Source organism: Lutra lutra, chromosome 2 (genome assembly GCF_902655055.1).
Source record: "Lutra lutra chromosome 2, mLutLut1.2, whole genome shotgun sequence".
Taxonomy (NCBI): Eukaryota; Metazoa; Chordata; class Mammalia; order Carnivora; family Mustelidae; genus Lutra; species Lutra lutra.
The window spans coordinates 127,339,245-127,360,732 of NC_062279.1; the positions used below are offsets into that span (position 1 = coordinate 127,339,245).

General features: G+C 34.0%; 1 protein-coding gene across 4 annotated transcripts in view; it reads right to left on the reverse strand.

Annotated features, from left to right (window-relative positions):
• Positions 1-21,488, reverse strand: part of SCLT1 (sodium channel and clathrin linker 1) — a 190,491-nt gene that overhangs the window by 96,624 nt on the left and 72,379 nt on the right. For all 4 annotated transcript variants that reach the window (XR_007125225.1, XM_047718435.1, XM_047718433.1 and 1 more), the window contains 3 exons: positions 8,575-8,665; positions 4,106-4,197; positions 1,109-1,286 (listed from right to left, as the gene is read on the reverse strand). Coding sequence is in view for 3 of the 4 variants with exons in the window: in XM_047718435.1 (XP_047574391.1) it covers positions 1,109-1,286; positions 4,106-4,197; positions 8,575-8,665 (361 nt within the window). In the remaining variant the exon portion in view is untranslated. The remainder of the gene's footprint in view (positions 1-1,108; positions 1,287-4,105; positions 4,198-8,574; positions 8,666-21,488) is intronic.

A 21,488-nucleotide genomic window follows, 5' to 3' on the forward strand; every position in this document is an offset into this window, starting at 1 on the left:
GACATATAGCTTGTTTTGTTTTTGACAGCCCTCTTGGAAAGCCCTCTATTAGGTAAAAAAGGAACATAAATAAAGCAAAGTATTTCCTTTGTACTCCCCATATTTCCCAGTAATTACGCATAATATGTTAGGTATTCAATGAATGTTGGTTAAATGAAGTAATGATTTAGTGATCTCTAAATAAAGGAGGCAAGAACATTAAAAACAAATCTATCCACTTGCCGAACTCTTTGAACTATATGCCATTTATATGAGGTGATAAAAAAAAACTATAATATGCAATAGCATAGGAATCACAGTTGTTAGAGGGTTAAAAAAAAGAACAGTGACATGAAAGTTCCAGTTAATAAATCTTTTCTTTTTTTAAAGATTTTATTGATTTGTTTGACAGAGAGATACACAGCGAGAGAGAGAACACAAGCAGAGGGAGAAGCAGGGAGCCTGCTGTGGGGCTTGATCCCAGGACGCAGGGATCATGACCCGAACTGAAGGCAGACGCTAAATGACTGAGCCGCCCAGGCACCCTCCAGTTAATAAATCTTTACAGCTTAATTTAATTCCCAATTAAACTTTTGCTCTATTAGAGTAATTATGTACGTGATGAAGGGGAAATAAAGATGAGTAAGATTAATCTGATTCAACCGAATAAAATATAGGGTATACTGCAATAAAGTGCTAGAGCAGATTTTTTCAAGTATGAGATTATAGAAGATAAAGATTATTTACATAAGAATTGGAGACATAAAATCTGATATGAAAGCTTTGGGAAAGGGTTGACATTTTATCATACTCTGTTTTATTTTACTTTTTTAGTAATCTCTATACCCAACGTGGGGCTTTAACTCATGACCAAGAGATCAAGAGTCTCATGTTCTTCCAACTGAGCCATCCAGGTGCCCCTGTTTTATCATGTCTTATGATTAATTCTTACTATGAAAACTATGTCTGTTAATGGAAACATTATTGTGTTCAATAATGATGTTCACTAATATGTTCAATAATAATGAACATCATGTGTTCATTCTGTAATTATTGACTCCCTTATTAGATCATATGGGTGAAAGTTCAGTATTATATTGTTTGTAAATATGTTTACTAGTTTTCTTACCTGATTTTTTTGAAGGTTAGCTTCTTCTAAGAGCTGCATGCTATTTCTGGCTCTTACAATAGCTTCATATTTTTCATTTTCTAATTCATTGCACTTTGCTTGTAATTCTCTGGTCTGGTTTTCCAAATGTGCTTTTTGTGTTCTTAACTGGGTGGCTTCTTGGATTGTTACACAGAGTCTAAAAGTAAATAATTACATTGAGAAAGTTAAATTTTATTTTATTTATATTTTTTATATTTTATATTTATATTTATTATAGATTTTATTTATTTATTTGACAGAGATCACAAGTAGGCAGAGAGCCCGATGTGGGCTCGATTCCAGGACCCTGGCACCATGACCTGAGCCAAAGGCAGAGGCTTTAACCCACTGAGCCACCCAGGCGCCCCAAGAAAGTTAAATATTTTTAAAAGGAAGAAGGAAAATAGTAGATTTACTGAGCATCTATAATAGAACAAACACTATTCTGGTTACTTTCAAGTCTATTTTTCTCATTTGATATGCAAAAAGCTTTATAGGGTAAGTTTCATTATTTCCATTTTAAAGGACAACAGACCCAGAGAGGTGAAGCATTTGATTAAGGCCACATGGCTAATGAGCTGTGGGGCTGAGACTGAGCCTAGATATCCTGACTCTAATTAAGTTACACTTTCTACAGTATCACAGTGTATTATATAGTTACATGATAATGTTTTAAAGCAACTCCTTAAAGAATGAGTTATTCTTTTTATTTATATGGTCTTTTAAACATTTTCCTTTTTTGCTTGGCTTCCTTTACCCACTCTCTACCCAGGTAACTCATGCTAATTTACTAACATGTATTTTTGAATATTTTTCTCTATGTTCATAAAATCGTGTATACGTATATATACATGTACATACACAGATATTACACATTGGTCCATAGGTTTTAAAACATAATTTGTGTTATAAAAATGAAAATCATAATATATACCCTTTTCTGCACTTTTCTGCCAATTTTTTTCTGATGGGTAATTTGCTTGTTCCTTTATATGAACTCTCTTAAGATATAAACCCTCAGGGTGTTCTGTATGCTATAAATATTTTTCCCAAATATACTTTTTTAGCTGTTTTTGCCTGCTGACTCTATTTAGGAAATCTTTACTACACTAAAAATGTTCATTTTAATACAGCTAAATTTGATTTCTTAGATATCCTCAAAAGATTGCTATACCTTTAATATTTTTACTGGCAAATTTTTTACTGGTAAAAAAAGATTTTACTGGTAAAACTTAAATGCATCTGGAGTTTACTTCTGAGTGTGTTGTAAGAGAGAAGTCCAATTTAACTTTCTTCCAGATTAATGGTCAGTTGTATGAATACCATTAGTAACTGAAGAATTGAAATAATCCCTTTAACATATGTAAAACATGCAAATATAATTATTTACTTATGGATTATGATGCTTCATTATCTATTTTATACCCAAATCATATCAATATTGCTTTATAGTAAGTTCTGATACATTCTGGTAAGACAATTCTTCTCTTAGAATGCATACTCTATTTTGTTATTTTCAGGCATTTCTTTCTTCTAAGTGGTGGCAGAAGCAGCATTCTCTATCCTCTCCCCACTCCCACACAGAAGAACTTCCCTGCTCTAGCACACCTCATACTCTCCCAGTTTTGGGAAAAGAGAGGTGGCTAGCTGTATACAGTACATTAAAAAATATCCTTAGATTTTCTTACACGCAGTGATCTCTTCTTAGAGAATTATTTGTTTAGGTTGTATTATAGCTTCATACTAAAAGCAAAAAAAACCTAAAACCACAATAACAAAATCCCCAAACTCTCAACACTAAAAAGACAAAGCACCATTGAATGAAAAAAACAACTTGATTTTAACTCACTACTATTAGAATCAAAAGGAATTAAAAATAATTATTCAAGAGTTTACTGTTTTAAGTCTTTATTTTTTAGTATTTATTTGTATAGCATAGAATAGCTACTAAGATAAAAGAAATGAAAATCTACAACCACAGGCTTTTTCTCTAAGGTTAATGTAAAGACCTTCAGGAAAGCAAAAGTACAATCAAAGCAATCAATAAACTGCTGAAAAGTTTAGAAAAATGAAAAGCAAAACCCAAAACCCCTATCACTTAAAAATCACAACTCTTTTCATCAGAATCTCAAGTTAGTAGTTAAAATCAATTAGTTCTCAACTGCCATGACTAAGAAATTATTTTTATTAATACTTTGAAGAACAGGAAACAAAAGGTCAAACATACTTTTTTTTTTTTTCCTTTGGTCAATAAACAATAAATTAGCTTTGGATCTATGAGTAGAACTGAGATCTCAATTTTTAATGTGCTCAGAGCAGCAGACTATTTCTGAGTGTAAAAGGTTCCAATCATACAGAGTAGATTTTTCAGCTAACAACCATAAACTCTACCTTGTGAAATATCACACATGATAATTTTCAAGTCTTTTAAGGGAACATTTAACAAAGATTAGGGAACAACAAAAACAACAGAAGATTTTATAGTACACATTTACATTAAGAGACCTACTAAAGAAAACCAAAGAATATACTTAAAAAGTAATCCAGACCCTCAAAGATAACTGAAAATTACTGCTCCAGAAGACTCCAGAGAAAATACCTATAATGATTTCTTGAGTATTTTTTTCCTCTTGGGTACCTACTTAGTAAGATAGTTTTTCTGTTTAATTTTTACCCAACTTTGTTTTTCTGCTTTAAGATGTAAAGAACATTTTTGATTTGGGGATTGACTGACTATGACTGCCTTGGGGAAAACGTAGACAAAAATGATCTTCGAATACACATTCAAAATATATCAATGTTTTGAACATGATTTTTTGAAATAAATAATGTCTAATAAATCATATTTAAAACCTATGATTATAGTTTGTTTAGCAGTTATAAAATACATATCCTAGAAAATATCATAAACTGAAACTCCAAATTAGAAAACCTTTTGAAGCTTATAGAGAAAGCTAGATGTATTTAACAATTTACCTTGTTTCTAATTGTTTTATACTAGATTGTAACTGCTGTAAACGCCTATCTGATGCTTCCTCTCTTCCTTGAGCAGACAACATATCTTCCTCCTAGAAAATAAACAAACTGGAAGCTTGAGTATGTGAAAATACAATACATCATTATACAACATAAAGAATTCACTCTATAAAGTTATTATACTTCCAGAATTTAAAATGTAAGTTTAAAGAAGGGATACCAATATAGCATTATCTAATCAAGTCCTTAAAAATAGACCTAGATGTCTGAGAGCTGTCCATGAAATGTTTCACTAAAAAAAATTCTGTAGCATAGGATTTATGGTATGATGACTCATTTTACATTAAAAAAATTTAAACATATATGCATCTACATACACAGAAAAATGTCTTTAAGCTACAAACAATTTGTTAACAGTGATTATTTCCTGGAGATTGGACTGCGAGGTAATCTTGCATTATCTCCATTACATATTTTGTATATACATTGTGCTTTTCCTTATATTTTTCTATATTATTTGCATTTTTATGAATAGCATGCACTACCTTTATAACTAGAAAAGTAATAAGGTTGAATTTTCAAACACTTAAAAAGGAAAATAAGCAATAACAGTTTGGAAATAAATCATGCACATACTGAAAAGGGGGAAGAGAACCTATTATTTTTGTATTAGAAAAACAATAATCTAAAGTTGTTGCATATAAATTTATACCAACATTTCAAACTATTTCTGTAGTGCAAATCTAACAAAACAAAGCAGGGATTTGTATGCAGATAATCTGCCTTCAGAATATGCTCTTTTAAAACATGGATATACAGCATCTCATTATAATCATAGAATATTTCTTCTCTGACCTAGCAATGCTTTGAAATAAATAGGTTTGATTTGTACCACCTTTAGAAAAAATCCTGTTTATCCTCCTTGCCTTCTGTTGTGTTAAATATTTTTTACATACTGTTTTTTTTTTTTAAGATTTTATTTATTTATTTGACAGAGAGAGATCACAAGTAGACAGAGAGGCAGGCAGGCAGAGAGAGAGAGAGAGGGAAGCAGGCTCCCTGCCGAGCAGAGAGCCCGATGCGGGACTCGATCCCAGGATCCTGGGATCATGACCTGAGCCGAAGGCAGCGGCTTAACCCACTGAGCCACCCAGGGGCCCCTACATACTGTTTTAATTCTATTGAGTTTTAGCTATATCTCTTTAAGTTTTAGTAACTGCTCTAGAGATTATAATATGTATCCTTAACTCATCCCAATTTATTTAGAGTTAATGTTTAGTTAAGAGAAAACACTGGAATCTTGCAGCAATGTATTTATCTCCATGTACCATCCTAGTCTTGAGTACCACTGTTATATCTGCATACTTTATAAATCCATCACATAGGCACAGATCACTGAACTCTACCTCTGAAACTAATCATACCCAATATGTTAACTGAATTTAAATTAAAAAAAAATCCATCACGTACACTGCTCAATTCTGCTTTAAAGCAGTCATATCTTTTAAGGTATTAATTAAAGAAAAAAATGCACAAAAATTATTTCATATGTACATTATTGTGCTCTTAATTTCTTCCTATATCTGAGTCACCATCTGGTGTCCTTTCCTTTTAGCCTGAAGAATTTCTTTTGGTCTTCTTTGAAGAACAGCTCTGCCAGTGACAACTTTTCTGTTTCATTTATCTGAAAATGCCTTTATCTTACCCTCATTTTTGAGGTACAATTTTACTGGACATAGAATTCTTAGTGAGCATTTTTTCCCTTCAGCATTTCAGATATATTATTCCAATGTTTTCTGCTTCCATGTTTCTTGTAAGAAGTCAGTCATTACTCTTATCACTCGTTCCTCCATTCATGATGTGTAGAAGTAATTTTCTTTGTGTTTATCCTACCTGTTTTCCACCAAATTTTGGAGGTTTCCAGCCATTACTTCTTTAAACATCTTTTCTGCAATTCCAATTACACTTCTGTTGGCTTGCTTTGTATTTTCCAACAGATCTGGGGTCTTGTTCATTTTTCTTCCATCTTTTATTTTATTTTGAAGATTTTTATTTAGTTATTTGACAGAGAGAAAGAGAGAGAGAAAGAGAAGAAGGGGGAGTGGTAGGCAGAGGGAGAGGGAGAAGCAGGCTCCCTGCTAAGCAAGAAGTAGGCTCCATCCCAGGACTTTGGGATCATGACCTCAGCTGAAATCAAGAGCCAGCTGCTTAAGTGATGGAGCCACCCAATGCCCCGAATTTTTCTTTCAGTTTTTAAACTCTGTTTTTTGGATAGGAAAATTTTTGTTGTTCTTTTTTTTTTTTTTTTAAGATTTTATTTATTTATTTGACAGACAGAGATCACAAGTAGGCAGAGAGGGAGAAAGGAGGAAGCAGGCTCCCTGTTGAGCAGAGATCCTGATACAGGGCTCGATCCAGGACCCTGAGATCATGACCTGAGCTGAAGGCAGAGGCTTAAACCCACTGAGCCACCCAGGTGCCCCTGTTGATCTGTCTTAAAGTTCACTGTTTATTTCTTCTGCTTTTTCCAATCTCTTTTTTTTTTATTTTTATTTTTTAAAGATTTTATTTATTTATTTGACAGAGAGAGATCACAAGTAGACGGAGAGGAAGGCAGAGAGAGAGAGAGAGAGGGAAGCAGGCTTCTTGCTGAGCAGAGAGCCCGATGTGGGACTCGATCCCAGGACCCTGAGATCATGACCTGAGCCGAAGGCAGCGGCTTAACCCACTGAGCCACCCAGGCGCCCCTCCAATCTCTTCTTGAGCCCATCTAATTAAATCTTTATTTTGATTGCTGTACTTTTAAACTCCAGAATTTCTATTTTTTAAAATTATTTTCTATTTCTCAGTTAACATTCTCTATCTGCTCTATCACTAAAGCCTTATTTTACTCTAACTTAAATACACATTTCCTTTAATTCCTTGAACATATTTAAAACCACTTATTTGAAGTCTTTGTTTGCTATATCCAAGAGCTGGGTCTCCTGAGAGTGAATTTCTACTGACTGCTTCCCCTATCCCAACCCCATCAGTCACACTTTCCCGTCTAGAAAGTTTTGGTTGAAAACTGGATAATACAGATAATGCAATGCAGTTACTTTGGATTCTGTTTTGTTCTTCAGGATTATTGGCTTATCTGTTCAAGGAGGCAATTTTATCTTGCATCCATTCAAACTCTGGAATGTTTCCCCTACAGTATGCAGCAGCTGCCATCTGTAATCAGTTCTTATTTCTTTCCACGGTTGCTTTTTTAGCTAGGCTTCTTGGAAATTCTCCCGTGCCTACATACTTTAACGATCAGTCAAGTGTGGGCAGGGGTAGGGCTCATCCTCTTCATGATTTTGTTGCTCTTGGAGATTCCCCTGTAATTTCAAGCTGCTCTGCTTGCTTTGGGCTCTGTCCTAAAGCCTAAAGGCTTTAGCTTTCTGTTGCTTGAAGAGCATACATTTCAGGAATGCAATCAATTATAAAAAGCGGCAAACTCAAACATATAGTTCCATATAGCTCTATCTTTTAAGAGTAGTTTTCTTTCAGGTCACTGCCTACTTTTTCACTGAACCCTTCCTTCACCCCTAATATGCATACTCTGGCTGTCAGCCATGGATCTGGTCAGAGTTTATACTCAGAATTTAGGTTTCTCTCTCTGTTTTTTTGTTGTTGTTGTTCTCTTGCTGCCAATATTTCTTCTTTAAATTTTCAGCTGCTTCTCCCACCTTAAAACTTTGATCTTGGCCATTTAAGTCCATAGAAAGCTGTTATTTTCTGAAGCCATAGCTATCGGGGTTGGCGAGAACTCTCAGGCCAGAAATTCAAAAAATTTACCATTTGTATCTCTTTCAGGGTCTTTCTGGTTTTGGGTGTGTCCCAGGATTTTAAAGAATGTATCCAAGTTTATAACTGTTATCTATGGGAAATTTTACATAAGCCTTTAAGGAATCCATCATTAGAAATCTATAATCAACTTTCACAGATTAGGAAATAAGGCTTAGAATATTTACACAGCTAGTAAGTACCACAGCTAGAATTTTTAATAATTAGATCCACCTAAATCTAAAGCCTGAGATTTCCTTGACACCTTCCTGAAATGTCCTTATTACACATAAAAACAAGAGTTTCTTATGCCAATAAGCATTTCCACAAATAACACAAAATCTAGTATTAAATGCTTCTTTTCACCTATGTATTACCAATTAATCAAACTTGATCTAGCCTCAATGTCTTTCAGTAATGATGTGTTCAGGAATGACTACAATGTTTTACTGATTCAGGAGAAAGTGAATGGAAGTAAAGTTATTTCCAAAATTATAATTTGGCTTCCTAATTTCATATTTTATATCTAGAGAACAATAAAATGATTTTAATTTGCTTTCCAGCAACCCTCTTTAACACCTAATCCAAAATAGTTTAATAATAAAATTCAGAGAACACTAAGTTAAAGCCTTCCAGTTGTCTTAGAAATAGGAAAATACCTTCTTTTGGATTTGTCCTTGAAGATCTTCCGTCAAGATAGTTAACTCTTCCACTTTGGCTACTGCAACTGTCAGATCTAACTTGCCTTGCCTACAATAGAAAGTAAATTAATAAACCCTTTCATAGGGCATAAAGAATTTAAAAAGCTAGAAAAGATATCTAAATTTGGTAAAATCGGCAATAACGCTTATGCACCTAAAAATGGATCTAAGGGGTAGATCCTGAAAGACTCCTTTATTACTGATAAAATGCATGTGGAAGAGTAAAGAAGAAAAATATAGGCAAAGGGCATGGGTATAAAGTGGGAGTCATTAATACTTTATTTGGATAAATTATATTTCATAATCAAATGATTCATATTTCATGATTAAACACTTTATCATCTTAGTAAATTACCTAACAAAAATGGCACTGCTAAGTAGAATATAGTTATAACTTTCTGAATTTACAGAGTTAAAGAAGTAGCACTGATTGGCTTTTCTATCAAAATGAACCAAAGCTTCAGTGCCTTGATCATTCCTTGAACATCAGAAGTATGTATTATATAACCACTTAACATGATGAATTCAAACATTTGTCTCAAAATAGTATAATACTTTTCTTTAGAAATTATAGTTGCAAAGGATAAAAATGACAAGTTTTTTGAATGTTCCATCAGTATCAAATAAGTTTCAGTATCTTCTTGACTCCCCATAGAAAGATTTTAAAATATTAAGACTTTCTGAAACAGAAAAAAATTTTTTTAAATATCCTACCAATTAAGCATTAAGTATGAATACAAAACAAAAAAATATGAATACAAAACACTTGGATTATGTAAAAAGCATACATTTTTAGGAACAAAGCTACTTTAGTGTAGGAACTGTCCATATTCCTTTCTTTCTTCCTTCCTTCTTTCTTTCTTCCTTTCTTTTTAAGTATTTTATTTATTTGAAAGAGAGAGCAAGCGAGCGAGCGAGTGTGCATAAGCCAGGGGGAGAGTCAGAGGGAGAGGGAGAAGCATACTTCTCACTGAGCAGGGAGCCTGACACAGGGCTTGATCCAGGAACCCTGTGATCATGACCTGAGCCAAAGGCAAATGCTTATGACGCTTACCTGACTTAGCCACCCAAGAGCCCCTCCATATTTATTTCTTAATTATATTTTATGTAGGTATCATAAATCAACCATTTTAGTGCTGTTGGACTTAAAAAAATTATTTGATAGGAAATTCACAATATATGTTAATTGACTTTTGGCTAACAGTATCTATAAATTACATTACTGATTAGCATACAACAATAGGAAATAAAAATCTAACAGCAGCTAAAATGTATCAGATAATTATTAGGTAACAGAAACTGTCCTAAATGCTTTGCAATCATCTCACTTACTACAATCAGTTTACTCTGTGAATTAAGTACTATTAAGACTATTCCACCAAACTGAAGTCAAGAGAGTGAGGTTGACAGAGATTTACCAACTTGCCCAAAGATTCACAAGTAATGAAACTGGTATTTAAACAGAGTTCTCTATGATATACCATCTATAAAAAATGGTTCCAATACTATAAAATTAAGCACTTTAGGAAAATGCTTTGTTTTGAATAAATCCAATTTATAAAAATCTGAATTTATCAGACATAAAATAGACTTTTTCTACCTGCAAAATGGTTTACCAAACAACAAAACTAAAACTAAAACCCACCTTATACCAATGTATTTAAATTCTCCTTCAAGGTTAGAGAGAATTTCAAGATTGCAGTTACTATATGAATCCATAAATGAACCTACCATTTATAACACTCTGTATATTTTAAAAGGACAAACTTGAGTAAGATATTTAAGTAGTAATGATAAAATTGAGTAAACTCTAAGGAAGCATAACACCCACACTGATTTGGATTTCTTGTCTTCAGATAGGGATAACAATGTTTGTTCTACTTATCTCATGTGTTGCTGAACAAGTCAAAATACATACTGTATATTAAGATGCACTATAAACTACAAACAAATGTAAGGCTACAACATGATTAAGAAAAAAAAAAAAGATCAGTTAGAGACATAATCAGAATAGGGTGCAATATGGTAAACTCCAGAGTCAGGAACCTAGTTCTGTCACTGACTAGTAATGTAGCCCAATGCAATTCACCTGACACAAAGTGTCTCAGCTATTTTATGTCCAAAAACAGGGAGGTGGATTGGACAATCTGTAAAGACCAAAACCCTGTAATAGTTGGTCTCCTGATTTCCAATTTTCCTAATGATTCTAATTCTAAATTGTCTTTCAATTGTGTATTCCATTTCCACTTCATGGCCCAACCATTGGTCCCATCATTACTTTCCAGGACTATTCCAGTGGTTTTCAAACTGAAGTCTTCACTGTGGGTCTCCTCCTTAATTCAATTTCTATAATGCATCTTACCTGCAAATTAAGGTTTTCTACTGGTAAAAATTCTTGTTTAATAACACTTTCTGGATTCTCTACTTCTTTGGGCACACAATCAACACTCCTCTGCATGTCATGTAAGGCTAGCCATCATTTGGCCTCAAGGAGTCTCATCTCTTGCCAATTCCCTTCTTGTTAATTATTTTTTCAGGTATAACAAAGCACTAACTCACTGTTTCTTAAAACAGATCCCTGTCTATTTTTTGACATGTTTGACTGGACTAAATTTCTTCCTTGTTTTCTCATACATTCCTCAAAAATTTTCAAGACGTAGCTCAAAAGACTCCTCATCTCCAGTCTTCCCTAACTTCTCCTAGGCAATAGACCTTATAATGCCAGTCTGCATAATACATAATACTTTGTACATTAACACTGACTTCCTTGTGGAATTGTGAGTTTATTAAAACATGTATATTCCATATTTAAGAAAATATGGAATATAAGATCATTAAAGGCAAGAATCACATTTTAATAATTTTAAATTCTCAGGAGATAGCACAGTACCTGGCATATATATGGCAGACATATAAATATGTCACAAATCAATGAAAAAGCATAAAAGGAAAGGAGATAAATAGTAACAGGTACAATTTATATCTTGATATTTTACTTTAGATCCTGCATACCCAATTTGATATTTATGTATATTTATGTGTATACATGATATAGAAATATTTATAAAACTATATATAAACCATATAAAACTATATTATATACAAATTATATATTACACATAATATAGAAATCATTAAAATTTTATATATAATATACAAATTATATATAAATTATAAAAAATATATTATAGATAATATATAAAATATATAAAAATAATGTATCATAAAATATATAAAATATATATATAAACATATATAATAAAAATAATATATCATATATTATATACCTTGTTTCACAAGATAGAAATGAACTAAATACTTTTAATTCTGGCATGAAATACTAAAAAATATTCTAGAATAAAAATTGTAAGGTCTGGGGTACCTGCATGGCTCAGTGGGTTAAGCCTCTGCCTTTGGCACAGGTCATGATCTCAGGGTCCTGGGACTGAGCCCCACATTGCGCTCTCTGCTCAGCAGGGAGCCTGCTTCCCCCTCTCTCTCTGCCTACCTCTCTGCCTACTTGCGATCTCTGTCAAATAAATGAATAAAATCTTAAAACAAAAATGTAAGGTCTGTCCTCTGGACCTTAGTCCACCACCACAAAAGCCATGTAAATTGGGCCAATCACTTAACTTTTCTGAGTCTCAGAATTGTAGCTGTAAAATACAGATTAAGAACAATTTTCCTGCATAGCTCACAAAATTAACATAAAGTTCAAATAAATTAATGCATATTAAAGCACTTTTATAAACTTTATTGTAGTTTATACAAATGCAAACTATTATCATAATTTTGCCTTTTTTAAGAATTTAAATTGTCAAGAACTGCGTGGTAGAGCTAGATTACAGCTGAGAAAGCTTTGGGATGCTTGAATTTTTAGCCTTAACTCTCGGCCAAAAAATGGAAAATAGTATTTATGATGTGCTGCTTAAAAAGTATGAATCTCACCTGGTAACCCCCAAATGGGATTTGTCTCCTGATGGTTTTCCCCTAGTACTAGGTAGACAACAGGGATGGACTATGTGAGTAGAGGGGAAAAAAAAGACACATCTTGGTAACTGAATCTGGAGACAAAGCATGTCTTTGTCTAAAGACCCTAGGGATGCTTGTGGCTGAATGTCACCTATACCCTGTATGCCTGTTTATGCTTTTTTTTAACTGCATGAAATTAAAAAAAAAAAAAAAGCCTTATGTGAGTATGCTCTGCAGAAACTTGTCAGTCCTTCAAATATTCAAACTTGTAAAACCTTTGAAGGAATCAACAAAAATAATACTAATTTTATTTTCTGAAGGATGTTTAATAACTATGTGTTTATACTATTTTATATGCAAATGTCTTAGATATATGTCTGCTTATGGACATAATTTTATAAAAGTCAAAAATAGTTTCCAAAAAAAAAAAATAGTTTCCTTTTTGGAAAAACACATTTGCTAAAAAAGAAATAAGAATAACTAAATGCTAACAATTTTAATGTTAAAACTACACTTATATTTATTTTTTCTCCAAAGGAATATTTTTTAAATGTATATTATTTCATTTTCAGGTACACGTCCTTGTCAATTTAAAATTTCTGGGATTTGATTAGCAGAGAGGAACACAGCTGTGGAGTAAGAGGACCCTAGGCTTATCTTGTCCCACAAACACAACTAGCTAACTATCAAATCATCCTAAATATCCCATAAATTGACCTGAAGATTGACAGAAGAAACTCCACAACTAAAGGAAGAGAAGAGGCCACATCAAAAAAGGTAAGAAGTGCAGAGATGAGGTTTAGGGGTGCTACAGAGGGGAAGGGGCTGTGGTCAAGGAGAAGGACAAGAGAAGGGGGAATTCACAGAGGAACATACAAGGAGAATATTTCCTCAAAGCTTTTGGCTTAGAAAATGATAAGGGCTGAATTTTGCAGGTTCTTGGAACCAGCTGGGCTTGAAGCACTGGAATTTTAAATTTTGGTGGGCTTGACTGGAATAGAGCCTAGAGGGCACTATGCTGCTCTTAGAGAGAAGACAGGCAAACAACTGGGAGCAGGCAGCATGGAAACAGTGATCTGCAGAATGTATGAGGCACACATTGGGGAGATATTTGCTCTTCTCATAGTGCATCTCTTATAGGCAGCATTCACTGAGACACCTTTCTGAATTGGCTGGTTCCATTTCCCTCCCCCACTCCTCAACATAAATACAGAGCCACCTGGGGGAAGCAGCACAGCATGAATATTGGCTGCCTTAACTGCTTATACCAAACCCCAATTCCTTGAGCTTTGGTGGGACTGCCCTTCTTAGTCAAGCTTGCCTCTGTTTCAGTGTGGTGGGCCCCTACTCCAGTAGACCAGAACAGTCCCCTTCCCACACCACATCTCCAGATAAGAGGGTTTTACAGGGCCTCAGTTCTGGTGGAGGTGATGTCAGGTCCATTTCACAGGCAGACCAGAGCACACCTCATTTAAACACTACATTCAGTCATGGACCGAATACTGCCCACAGGAGGCTAGGAGAGCCTCTGCAGATGACTGGCCTAAAGGGCAGAGCAGCCAAAACACAAAAGCAGAGCATACTCAGTACACACTGGAGCCCCTCCCTGAAGTGCCAGATTTCTTCTTCATAAGGCTGGTAATTTCAGAAGCAGGAGACATAGCTGGATTCTCTAACACATAGAAGAAGGCAGAGATTAGACAAAATGCTAAAATGGAGGAATTTATCCCAAATGAAAGAAAAGCATACTACCTAAGGATAACAGATATAGGTAACATGTCTGATGAAGAATTTAAAGCAACAATAATAAGGATACTTAGTAGACTTGAGAAAAAGAGAAGACATCAGTGAGACACTTACCACAGGAACTGAAGAGTTAAAAAAGAATCCACCAGAGATGAAGAATACAATAAATGAGATTGGAAAAAGGAGTGATGCAATAAACATCAGGTTGGAAGACACAGAGAAGTGAACTAGTGACCTGGAAGACAACAGAATGGAAAATAATGAAGCTGAATAAAAGAGAGGAAGAATCCAGCAACATGAGAACAGATTTAGAGAACTCAGCCACTCCATCAAATGTAATAACATTCATATTATAGGAGTCTGAGAAGAAGAGAGGGAAAAGGTGGCAGAAAATTTATTTTAAGAAATAACAGCAGAAAACTGCCCTAATTGAGGGAAGGAAACAGACATCCAGATACAGGAGACACAGAGAATTCTCATCAAAATCAACAAAAGCAGGCCAACACCAAGACATTCTATAATTAAATTTGCAAAATACTGTCATAGAGGAAAAAATCTTAAAAGCAAAAGGCAAAAGAAGTCCTTTGCTTATAAGAGAAATGCTATAAGGCTGGCTGGAGATCTCTCAATAGAAACTTGGCAAACCATAAGGGAGTGGAATGATATATAGTCAAAGGGCTGAATGGGCAATATCTGCAACCAAGAATACTCTATCCAGCAAGGTTACCATTCAGAATAGAGGAGAGGTAGATTTTCCCAAATAAAAACTAAAGGAATTCATGACCAATAAACCAGCCCAGCAAAAATTATCAAAGGGGACTCTTAGGACTGCAAAGGAGAGACCAAAAGTGACAAAGCCAAGAAAGGATCAGAGGAAATCACCAGAATGGTGACAAAACGAGTGATATAAAATCACAATAAATACATATCTTTCAATAATCACTTGGAATATATATGGACTAATTGCTCCAATCAAAAGAGGGTGGCAAATGGATAAAAAAACAATACTCATCTACATGTTGCCCACAAGAGACTCATTTTAGACGTAAAGATACCTGTAGTTTGAAAATGAGGGGACAGAAAACCAATTATCATGCAAATGGATGTCAAAAGAAAGCTAGAATAGCAATACTTATATCGGATAAACTAGCCTTTAAAACAAACGTAAGGGAGCTAATTGATAGTAACACAATAATAGTAGTGGACTTTAATACCCCACTTACATTAATGGATAGATCATCTAAACAGAAAATAAATAATGGCTTTGAATGACACAATGGATCAGATGGACTTAACAGATATTCAGAACATTCCATCCTAAAAGAGCAGAATACACCCTCTTCTCAAGTGCACATGGAATAATCTCTCCCCCATAGATCACATATTAGGTCACAAAACAGGCCTGAACAAATACTTGACTGAAATACTTGAAAATTATTTGAAGAACTGAAATAATACCACGTACCTTTTCTGACTACAACACTATGAAATGAGAAAGCAAACACAAGAAAAAATCTGGAAGGACCACATACATGGAAGTTAAACAACATGCTAGTAAACAATGAATGCGCCAACCAGAAAATCACAGGAAAAATTAAAAAAAAAATACATGGAAACAAATGAAAATGGAAATGCAATGGTCCAAAACTTTGGGATGAACTAAATGCAGTCCTAAGAGGGAAGTATGTAGCACTACAGGCCTACCTCAAGAAACAAGAAAAATCTCAAATAAACAACCTAATCTTATATCTAAAGGAGGTAGAAAAAGAACAAATGAAGCCTAAAGTCAGCAGAAGGAAGTAATTAAGATTAAAGCAGAAATACGTGACATAGGAAACTGAAAAAAACTATAAAACAGATCAACAAACCCAGGAGTTGGTTCTTTGAAAAAAATGAATAAATTAATGAACCTCTAGCCAGACTTACCAAAAGAAAAGAGAACCCAAATAAATGAAATCACAAACGAGAGAGGAGAGTTAACTACCAACACCACAGAAATCTAAACAATTGTAAAGAATATTATAAAAAAAGTATATGCGAACAAATTGGACAATGGATTAATTCCTAGAAACATACAAACTACCAAAAACTGAAACAGGAAGAAATAGAAAACTTGAGCAGATTGATAACCAGAAAGGTAATTCAATTAGTAATCAAAAACTCCAACAAATAAAAGCCCAGGACCAGATAGCTTCACAGGGGAATTCTACCAAACATTTAAAGAAGAATTAATACTTCTGAAATTGTTCCAAGAAACAGAAAAGGAAGGAAACCTTCCAAATTCATTCTATGAGGCCAGCATTATCCTGCTACCAAACCCAGAAAAAGACTCCACTGAAAGAAAGAACTATAGGCCAATATCCCTGATGAACATGGATGCAAGAATTCTCAGTAAAATACTAGCAAACTGAATCTGACAATACATTTAAAAAAATCATTCATCATGATCAAGTGGGATTTACTCCTGTGTGGCAAGAATTGTTCAATATTTGCAATATCAATCAATGTTATATATCACATTAACAAGATAAAGGATAAGAGCCACATGATCCTTTCAATAGATTCAGAAAAAACATTTGGCAATGGACAATATCCATTCATGATAAAAACTCTCAACAAAATAGGTTTAGAGAGAAAATAGCTCAACATAATAAAGGCCATCTATGAAAAACCCAAAGCTATTATAATCCTCAATGGGGAAAAACTAAGAGCTTTTCCTCAATGGTTAGGAACAAGACAGAAATCAAAATGTCTTAATTATCAATTTGTAATATTTTAGATTAAACATCAAATATAGTGAGTCTATTTTAAGGTAAATTCTTATAAATTTCTTTTGTAGTCTCATATCAATAGATTTCTAGAAATGTTTATAATTCTTTCATACAAGGAAAAATGGTAAGGTTCTGAAAGAAATAAAACCCAGTTTTTACTGATTTGATACATATTCTAAGTTTTTATTTTTTTGTTTCAAGTTTTTATTTAAAATCAGTTAATATATAGTATAATATTACTTTCAGTAAGTAGTAGAATTTAGTGATTCATCACTTATACATCATACCCAGTGGTCATCACAAATGCCCACCTCCTAACAATTCTTAGTTTGTTCTCTATGATTAAGAATCTGTTTTATCTGCTTTTTCTCAATTTTTTTCTTCCCTATGTTCATCTGTTTTTTTTTTTTAAACTCCACATGAGTGAAATCATATGGTATTTTTCTTTGACTTATTTCACCTAGCATAATACATTCTAGTTCCATTCACATCATTGCAAATGACAAGAGTTTCATTCTTTTTCTGAATGGCTGAATAATATTCTAGTCTCTGTGTGAGTGTGTGTGTGTGTGTGGGTGTGTGTTTGTGTAACACAACTTACCTATTCATTAGTTGATGGACTCTTTGGGCTCTTTCTATAATTTGGCTACTGTTGAATATTCTAAATATATTTTTTTTAATTTAATTTAATTTTATTTTATTTTTTTAAAGATTTTTATTTATTTATTTGACAGAGAGATCACAAGTAGGCAGAGAGGCAGGCAGAGAGAGAGGAGGAAGCAGGCTCCCTGCCGAGCAGAGAGCCCGATGCGGGGCTCGATCCCAGGACTCTGAGATCATGACCTGAGCCGAAGGCAGCGGCTTAACCCACTGAGCCACCCAGGCGCCCCATTTTTTTTAAACATTTTTATTTATTTGATAGAGAGAAAGCACAGAGGAGAGGGAGAAGGAGACTCCCCACTGAGCAGAGAGCTTGATGCAGGGCTTGATCCCAGGACCCCGAGATCATGACCTGAGATGAAGGCAAAAGCTTAACTGAGTCTACCCAGGCACCCCAAATATTCTAAATTTTTAAATGTAAAAGAAAAATGCACACATCAGGTACTTTAATAAGTACTTCTGTAATTATCTAGTATAAATAAACCAATTATTTGTGCTTAAAAACTTCTGAAAACCCCCAAACATAATTTTAGACAAAGTTCTGAATTTTTAAGATCACTGCTGTTTTTAGGAAACTGAAATAAGAAGAACAAGTTCTTGTATTTTATTTTTTAATTTATTATTTATTTATTTTTGGAAAAGTTTTATTTTAATTTTCTCTCCTTTCAATCTCTGTAGTGTAATGATTAAACCTATTCAAAAGACAGAAGCTTGCTGAGAAACTCTAAAAACAATGGATAATAATTCATGTACTGAGCTATTAAAATTTTAAGAGAGGTTCCACAGTCTAAACATAGTTCATTTGTATAAAATTTTTATCTAATTTAGTTCAAAATTATATATAATTTAGTTCAAAATGCTGAATTCTATGTAAGAATATAATTTTCTATCATATTAGTAGTTCTCTATATTTTCTGTGTATGAGAGTGAGCTTTTTGCAACCATATGTGCATAGTCTCTGAGTCTTATTTCAGAATATTGGGGGGAGGGGAAGGAAGGGTAGTACCTGGCATCTCTCTTCTTCAGAATCACTATAGTTGATTCTACAGCTACTGTCTTAGATTTTACACAATAACTCATAATCAACATGTTTATCTTTGCAAAAATATTGTAAATAATGATTACAAATATAGTTTTAGAGTGTTACAACTTTAAAATACCACTAAAAATCTAGAGAACACATTAATTTTCTGTTATTATATAGGCTTATGCAATGGACATGTTCAAAAGTTTTACCACACACCTGTCATGTATCAGACACAAAAGATGTTTTGCTAGGTAGTACAGAGCACACAAAGATAGGTGAGATACAGTAATCTTTATTTTATTTTTTTAAAAGATTTTATTTATTTATTTGAAAGAGAGAGAGACAGCGAGAGAGGGAGCACAAGCAGGGGGAGTGGGAGAGGGAGAAGCAGGTTCCCCGCCAAGTAGGGAGTCTGATGCATGGCTTGGATCCCAGGACTCTGGGATCATGACCTGAACTAAAGGTAGCCACTTAAGGACTGAACCACCCAGGCGTCCTATAGTTATCTTTAGAAGGGCCACAAAGCACACTTCTTCAAGCACTACCCAAGATAACAAGAAAGTATTATGATTCAGAGTAGGTAGTATATTTGCATTTAGTTCAGAGAATATTGAAGCAGGAGGTATTTAAAATGAGAATTGGCTGAGAAATGGTGAATTTCACAAGCAGAGACAAAGAGAAGCTTCAGGAAGGAACAAGTACTAGCATGAAGGTAGGAAAGTGAAGGACTTGCTTAGAGAAGATGGGAAATAAGACTGGAAAGGTGATGGGAGGTTACAATGTGGGTCAATTAACAAGTTAAGTGATCTGTATTACTTTAAATGCAAGGACTTGCTCAAAAAATGGAATCAGAGCTGTACTTTCAGAATTTAAATCTGGCATTTGTACATCAAAAACTAATATACTATAAGCTGGCTAACTGAATATAATAAAAATAAATAAAGTAAACAAATCTGGCATTTATGAAAAAGGTTGGACTAGAATGATTGTTCTGTCTCCTCCTTTAACCAATAGATCATAATAAATGAGCCAGAGGCAGGAAAGATCTAGAGTAATGTCGACAATAAGTAAGCAGTTCCAATGGGTAAGATGGCATAGATTTTACCAGGATAGAATCTAAGAGATTCCATCCATTCATTCTTTGAACAAATATTTATTGAATGCTTGTAACATGCCAGACACTGTGAATACAGTCAGGACACGTTTAGCTTCAAGTGTTGGTGACTCATTCAGTTTTCTTTTTTACACTGTATTTCTGGAGCCCTAGATTTATTTCATTAAGCACATAATGTAAACTATACTAAGTACTATTGTCAGCACTGGTGATGCAGTAGTAAGCAAGGGAGACAAAGCCCTTGTCCTCATTAAGTTTACAATGTAGTAGAGGGAGAAAGACAATATATATGTAAAAAAATAAATGAAGTAATTTCAGAGTGTGATAATGCTATGAAGCACATGGTATAGAACAAAGAGAGAAAGACATGGATCATCAGGAAGAGCCTGTCTTAGCAAGGATATTTGAGCTAAGGTCTAAAGGACAATGGAGTCAACTTAGGGAAATCTAGGGAAAGTTGTAAGGCAGAGAGAATTAACAATAAATGCAAATAGTAGAAGAAAGGTACTTCGAGAAATTACAATTAGCTAGGATGTATTACAGAAAAAAAAGTAGAAATCAGAGAGGAAGGCAGAGAGGTCCTATCATATAAGTACCTTTGGACACAGTAAGAAATTTGCGATTTGTTCCAGTTGCAATGAAAATCCACTGAGTGTTAAAACAGGTGAGTAATGTGATTTGTTTTATGTTTTGAGGAGACTACTTGGGCTGGTGTATAGTGAATGATTTACAGTGGATAAGAGTGAAAGTAGAGAGATCAGATAGAAGACGTAAAAGCAAGAGATAGTGATGGCTTGGGATAGAGGTGAGAGTGGTAATGATTGGATTTGTGATAATCTGGAAATAGAGCCAAAAAGATTTGAATGGGGTCGGGGTGGTAAAGCAAAAGAGAAGTATCAAGCAAAATTCCTAGGTTTGATGACAGTATTAATTACAAGATAGGGAAGATTTGCACTCCTTACCTCAATCATAGCAGTCCCACTTATGTCATTTTTATATATTGGGGTTGTATGTATAAGATTTTTAAAAGGGTTCTGCTGCTAAAAAAAAAAAAAAGTTTGAAAATCTTTGCTTTACCAATTCAAGTACAGAGCTCCACAAAGTGATCATTGCCAGAGGCACATATCGGGGAAACAGTATTACTGAGATTAAATTTTAAGTTGGGTAGGTTAAATGTGATCATATAATATGCTAGAAATTTAAGAAATGTCTACTTTAAGTAGGTAGACTAAAGAAGCAGAAAAAGCTAAGTAAGAAAAGAAACAGCTACAAAGGTCAGAGAGGAAATCAGGGCACAAACACAAAAGATAGTAGAGAAATGTTCAAGAAGGACAGAAAAATCATCAGTCAAAAAGAATGGAAATTTTGTTTTCAGGCAAACAAGGTAAAAGGTACCAGTAAACTTGAGGAAAAGATTAGAGAGGTGGGACTAAATCTAAGTTGAAAGAAATTCCAATGAGTGACTACAGTACATACAGATTCTTCTTCCAAGCAATTTCAAAAAAGGGAAAGAAAATATAGTAATTTGAAGAAAATCAGGTGACATCTATATACTGGAGGTCTCGGGAGAACCCCACAAAAG